Source organism: Centruroides sculpturatus, unplaced genomic scaffold (assembly GCF_000671375.1).
Source record: "Centruroides sculpturatus isolate CEXI.00-Female unplaced genomic scaffold, Cexi_2.0 scaffold332, whole genome shotgun sequence".
In the NCBI taxonomy this organism is placed as follows: domain Eukaryota; kingdom Metazoa; phylum Arthropoda; class Arachnida; order Scorpiones; family Buthidae; genus Centruroides; species Centruroides sculpturatus.
This window is the reverse complement of record NW_019384524.1, coordinates 107783-115159: the sequence shown is the minus strand read 5'-3', so window position 1 is coordinate 115159 and position 7377 is coordinate 107783. Positions and strand designations below refer to the sequence as shown.

General features: G+C 34.2%; 1 protein-coding gene across 2 annotated transcripts in view; it reads left to right on the top strand.

Moving 5' to 3' along the window:
- The window catches only part of LOC111622823 (vacuolar protein sorting-associated protein 8 homolog), a 77377-nt gene that overhangs the window by 18567 nt on the left and 51433 nt on the right, over window positions 1-7377 (top strand). For both annotated transcript variants that reach the window (XM_023365247.1, XM_023365246.1), the window contains exon 5: window positions 1692-1802. In XM_023365247.1, the coding sequence (XP_023221015.1) occupies window positions 1692-1802 (111 nt within the window). The remainder of the gene's footprint in view (window positions 1-1691; window positions 1803-7377) is intronic.

Sequence of the window (7377 nt, the reverse complement as noted above, 5' to 3'; positions counted from 1 at the left end):
ACTACGCTATAAACAAAAAATTGTAGGATTACTTACCGAGTGTCACCATTCGACATTGCCATTGCTCAACATTGTTTTCGTCGCGGAACAGCTCAGCAAAGAGCGGCCGATTTCTAACAACTTATTTTTCTGTGAAAACTTCGTAGAACTTCGGAGACATCATTAATATAAATAATTTTAATCGCCGTTGAATAAGAAATGTTTATTTCACAAGAAATGTATAAAATTACAGTACTGTATTAGACTTACGGTACCTAATTTACATACTCTACAGACGATAGTTAGCGTAAAAATCTCCGTAGCGTGGCGCCACGCTAGACGGTGGAAATTATATATTTAATTATAACAAAGTTACAATAAGTTAATATATAATTATATGTACAGTACCTAATTTATATATAATTTATATAATACTGTCCAGACTATAGAAATCTCTCCGTAGTTGGTGCTACGGACGGCGGGAAAGTAGTTCGGCTGCCCGATGACGTTTGAGGTAATTATAGGGGGTTTTTACTGTTTTTTACGGATACCAGTCACAATTTTTTCGTAGTTTTATAGGAATCGTAATTATAGGGATCGTAATTATAGGGGGGTCGACTGTAATCTTTTCATTTAGTAAAGTTTATTTTAACAACACTTACTTAAAAATGTTTAACTTTTTTTTTTAACTGTAGGTAAGCAATCATTCGTAAAGTGACAAAAAAAATTATGGTGTTATCTTGGTACTCAAACAATTCAATATTCAAACACAAGTTCTGGAAAAAAGTTGTTTGGTACTCGATAGAACAAACTTCACTCACTAGAACAAATTTTTGATTAATAACATATTTTTATTTCATCATCCATAAAAAATTTTTATGTAAAAATAAAAAACATGAAAACATTGCTAATACTTCTGATCGAGATCGACAAAAAAGCCTAGATGACGACGATACTTTGTAAAAGAAAATGCCCTGGTATAACTAAAATGAATATTAACATGTAATAAATTGCTTGTAATTGTGATTGTTAATTAATTTTTGATTGGAAATAAATTATCGAGTGCTTTAATAAATATAATTCTCTTAGTGACAGAAAAGAATAGTATACTTTTGCTAACTTCTGGAATGTAACCCTGTGCTTTGCATTAGTTCTCTGTTTTGTATAGCACAGATTTGAATAACATGGCACTTTTTTGGAACATAACTACTGTGTTATGTGAGAGATACCTGTACACACACGAAAACAAACAAATACACACAAATATAAATATCTGATCAATTCTTGATTAATTAGATTTTTTTTATCAAATTGGACTACATTATGACTACATATACAGGCCTATTCTTTTCTTCCAGAACTATCTAAATTAAATACTAAATATTAATTTCTTTATAATTATTAAATTTATCATGAGATGGTGACTTAATTGCCTACCTCTATGAAAATTGTTTAATGTTTAATTATTAAATGTAGCCATAATATACTCTGATACAATCAGACAGATTGTTTGGTATTACTGGTACTTTTTTATTTTGATGGAAAAGTAATTGTGACAAATTTAAGGTAAGTATTTTATTATACTGTATGTATAGAGTAGATGTTTTTCATTATAAAAGATCTTGGGTGTTTTTTAACAGAATTTTGATACATATTAAGAAAAATAATTAATAAATACATAAATATATCTTTTTTTCTTTTTCTTAATGTAGACTGTAGCTGGTGAAAGGGCTTGTTATCACTCATTAGCTGCCTTTGGTTCTCAAATATTATTATTGGGATTGAAATCTGTTCATGTTTTGACACTGAGGACATGGAATGAGGTATTTGGTTGTTTTTTGTAGAAAATATCATAAAGTAAATTAAAACAAGAAATCTAAATAACTCTTACAAAATAATTAAAACTTCACTTTATAGACATTTTAAAAAATAAATATCCATTCATTAACACTACTTTGTCTATGGAAAGAATTAACTTGGGTATTAACCAATGAGCATCAGCCATTGATTGCTTAGTTGTAGCAAGTTTCTTCCTCATTTGTTATATATGTTACTGCCATTATAAACAGTATATGGAAGCTTTGTGTTCTGGCATTGGAAAATGAAGTTTGCTACTAAGTCAGGCCCAAGAGGCATAATGATTTATAATGTGCAGCAATATTTTGCTAAAAAGAGAGGAGAACTGCCAGTAAATCAGGTAAGGCAGTGGACGGTCACAGCTACCATTGTCAGTTGTTTGACCGTAATTGCTATTCTTAAAGAAGCAAAGCCTTTTTATATACAGTTAAACCTTGGGTTTCAAACTTAATTCATTCATAAAATTTGTTTTCAAAGTGAAACAAATTTTCCCATAAGAAATGGATTAATTTATTTCTGACCTCCAAAACAAAACATTTTTTTACATTTTAGCTTTATTTCATGCATAAAAATGCCTATAAGGGCAGTATAATATACACTCACTGCCAAAAGTTAAGCACGGAGCAATAAACTGCGAAAAAATTGATAAATACAGCTGTGATTGACACGAAATGTAGCAGGACAGTAGCAAATGTGTTTATGCATGAAACAACACAAAGAATTACATAGAAAAATGAAAACAATATTGAATTTTCATAAAGTATAAGATGAAATCATATTGGAATCATTAACAAAATGATGTTTAAATCCAAAACAAACAAACAAAACTGATATTAATAGGGTAAATGGTCACCCCTTATCCTTACACAAAGTTTACAGCATGAACCATGCTTTCCATGAGGTGATCAACCACTCCAGATTCAAATAAGTGCCATTTCTCCTGTGGAGCAGTTTGCAACTCTGTGAGAGTGGCAGGGGTGGGAAATTGTGCACACACAGCACGGCCGAGGGCATCTCAAAGATTCTCAATGGGATTGAGGTCTGGCGAATACGCCTGCCAATCCATACGTGCTATTCCCTCACTCTTGAGGTAGTCGTCGATGAGGGCAGCGCTATGGGGTTGTGCGTTATCATCCATTAAAACAAAAGCAGGACTAACTACTGCAGCATACAATTTCACAATGGGTTCGAGGACTTCATCCTGATACCAGACAGTTGTTGTAGAACACCCTTGATAGATGTGCAGGTTGGTGCGATATCCTAGCAAAATGCCTGCACACACCATAATGCTTCCACCTCAGAATGCATGATGCTTGATGATGTTCTGGGGTCGATTGCATGTGCCTTTTTCTCTCCATACTCTTACACATTTGTCATCTGGCTCCAGGGAAAATTGTGACTCATCTGTAATCATAACGTTGCCCCAATCAGACACAGTCCAATTTACATGTTGACTACACCATTTTAATCGTGTGCCTCTGGATTGGACGGATAGTGGAACACAAACTCATGGTACCTGGACGTACAGTCAGTTTATGTGTAGCCTTCGGCGCACAGTAGTAGCAGATATCATTTTACCAATGGCTGCTGCAACCATTGATGTTACACGTGTAGAGGTTGCTCTTTGATTCCGCTTGGCTACAACAGCAATATAGCGATCTTCTGCAGGGTCGTAACTCTTGGGCTACTGGCCACAGGTCTTCGGACAACTGTATGGCTTGTTTGGAATTGTTTCCATAACTGTGAAATGATGGAATGATGAACACTGAGAAAAGAGCAACATCTGTGATTGATTGTCCTGCTTCAAGGCGTCCCACACACCGCCAGCACTCACTGTCTGTCATTCGTCTTCTGGAAGTCATAGAAACATGTCAGTCATGCACACTAATTGTATGAAAGTTCTCCACACTTTTTCTTTCCACTTACATACAACTCCTCTCACCCTTCAGAAGGCTGGCTTCTTATATGACTGCCTGTTTTGCATATTTAGTGACACGTAACCACGACTGATAGTAACTTAACATATTTGCATACTTCCACCTACCTCTGCAGTGAATTGCAGCCTCTCAAATGCAGATTGCTTTCTGGACATGAACATTCTCTGCTCCGTGCTTAACTTTAGGCAGTGAGTGTAGATAATATAGTACAGTATTATATTATGGCCGGATGGCTGAGCGGTTAAGGTGGTATCCTACCACTCTGGGGATTCGTAATCAAATCCAGACAGGTTGAAAAATCCTCAGGAATTTTTTGGGAGTGGTCCATCTGGATATGTTGAGCTCCATCCCTTATTTGTGGGATGGGGCTCAACATATCCAGATGGACCACTGGATATTGGCCGTCCCATTGTGGGCCTGGCCGAACCCATAATGGGATTTCTAATGGAGGCCCTCTTAGTGCCAACAGGGCAGAAAGAGTTATAAAAAAAGTACAGTATTATATATATATTAAATGCAAATAGTTCTGTCTCCACCAACTGAAACTGAAACTAACACTTTACAAAGAAGTGCTATAAATAGAGACTGTTATGCCTGCATGAAATATAACCAAATGAATCAAGATGGACAACAAGTACTTTATCCATGCTTTCTGAAATATTACGTTTCAATTGATTTGATTGAAATTAATTTAATTTATTTATTTATTTTATTTTTAAATTTTAGTTTTAGTGTAAAGGCCAGTTTAAATTATTTATTATTTTTAAATTTAATTAACTGGCTATCTACTATTAATAATTATTAAATATTAGTGTTGTAATATATAATATTATATTAATAAAGTTTTGTCATTTAATTTAACTTAAACATATTTAAACACAAATTCTTGAACGCTGTTTATATCATGTGAATGCCAATTAATGCAGTTTTTATTAATTAATTTGATTTAAATTAAACTGCAGCACTTACCAAAAAACAAAAATCATCTTTTCTGCATGTGCATTGAAATGTAATTTAAATAGCAACATCATTGACAATTCATATTGTGACTCAAGGTGATCTTGGTGCTACTAACTTCCAAATCGGTAGTCCCGTCATTGATTGGTTGGGTTGTCAACTTTTTTTTTAACATAGAAAGTATAAGAAGTTGACTATCTGTGGCTGTGTGCCAAACTGTGGCTGTGGCTGTGTGTAGTTGCTGTACAATAACTTGGCAACCAAGTTATCGTACAGCAACTAGTGCAAAAAAAGAGTTCAAAATTTTATTTTTAAATTGAATTGTTAAAAAAGAAAGGCCTTTGAAACCCGAGATTTGACTGTACCTTGAAAAAAGAGGCCAAGGACAAATATTCTAAATCTTCCCAAGCTGGTTATATATTAGTAAATAACACTAACAGAACCTTCAAAAATATACCAGCAAATATACTTTAATATAAATATGCTATGACAAGCTCTTTCGATCCTAATAGGATCTGCTTCAAGCCAAAATGTTCAATAGAATTAGAATGCTAAAAGAATGGTTAAATATTAGAACAAGTAATGTTGACACACAGATGTGATTTTTATACTTGTTTTAATCTTTAATCATTTTAACAATTTTAAAAATTTTAAGTTATTCTTTTAGCATTCTAATTCTATCAAACATTTTGACCTGAAGCAGTTCCTATTAGGATTGAAAGAGCTTGTTGTATCATATTTATATTAAATTATATTTGCTGGTATATTTAGACGGTTTTGTTGATATTATTTACAAGGACAAACACTTAGGCAATTTTGATTTATTGGTTATTCGATGGCATATTTATAGTTTGTATAATGCAGGCAAAATTTCAACTCTATGTTGTCTACACACATTGATTTAAAAGAAAAGATAGGTTTTAATGAATGTGTTGAATAATCCATCAATATACCTTTCTTGCTGAGATATGTTTAATCAAAACACTAATGTTTTCGACCTAATACATTAGGCCATCTTTGTATTAGGTCAAATGTGTAAGAAGCCGGGGACTTAGAGCTCCCTTAAATTGAACTCTGTCACTTAATCGACACTCGATCTGTGAGTTAGATTGGCCTGCAGCGTCAAAGGATGGCTTGTATTGAGTGATATATGTGCGGAGACTAGACGATCATATAATCACCGTCTCCTATGTCAAGATTCCTGGCACCAGATAGGGTTGGATTTTGCCCCCTACCACGCGTAAACTGCTATATATAGATACATGTGACATCCGAATGATGACCTCCGGATAAATCATAAGAGGATCTACTTCTCTATGAGTGGAAACTAATTAACTAGACCATTATAAAAACAACAATGTTTAATTAATTAATTAAAAGTTAAATGAACAAAGTAAAACAATAATACAATATGCTGAGGAATTAAAATACTTCTAATTTAGTCTATGTGCAAGACAGAGAGTTTACATGGATATTAAACTGTATTCTCTTAATTGTAGAACTTGTTCTGGAGTTCAGAGAAGAATTGTAGGTCTTCTGAATATCTTCTAGGTATTTTCTCACCAATTGAAATATCTATTCGAGGACTTTTCCATGCACTCCCTGTCTTCTATGTGGAGGACCATGGTAGACCCTTCTCTATGTGGATCTGGTAGAGATCTCCTCAATCTCAGGATGTGCTTTGATATATTAAGTGTTACTCAACCAATCAAAATATGAGCTTTTCTGTTGTCAACAGGATGTTTGGGGAGTAATAAAGGGGGTAAACATGCATATGGTTGTCTAACTTTCAAGATAAGGGTTATGTGAAAGGAAGTTTGTTTCCTCCCTCTTTCAAATGACTAATGTTACAACCCTTTTTTCAATAATTATTTATCTAAATGTATTATTTTGTAAAAATTAACCTCCTCAATCTGCAGATCTCAGAAATGCATTGAAGATTGTGAGGAACTGAGATATTGTTATTTTAAAGTCACCATACTCAACCTGTGGCCCGCTGAGCTTTTGTGAGTGGCCCGGATGTGAAAGAAAGCAGAAAATAATAACATTGACTTCTGGAAAGTAGGGCCCGATCAATATAAGACTAAAAAAAAATGTGCTTAAATTTTACATATGTTGTTCGCATCAACTTATCTATGTGAAATGTCATACTCAAAAATGAAATATTCAAAGAGCATATATAGAAACTGGCTTACTGATTCATGCCTGGATGTCGTTTTACAAGTAGCATGCAGCAGTTACAAGCTTGATTTAAATGAATTGACAGCCAGATGGCCGAGCAGTCAAGGTGGCAGCCTACCGCTCTGGGGGACCCGGGATCGAATCTGGTTGGGGCGGAATCCCCAGGAATTTTTCGGGGATATGTCAGGCCCTGTCCCTCACCACCGGTTGCACCATTGTGGGCTTGGCCGAACCCATAATGGGCCTGCTATAAAAGGCCCTCTTAGTGCCTACAGGGTGGAAAGAGTATAAAAAAAGATTTAAATGAAATTGTTAAAAAATNTAACATTGACTTCTGGAAAGTAGGGCCCGATCAATATAAGACTAAAAAAAATGTGCTTAAATTTTACATATGTTGTTCGCATCAACTTATCTATGTGAAATGTCATACTCAAAAATGAAATATTCAAAGAGCATATATAGAAAC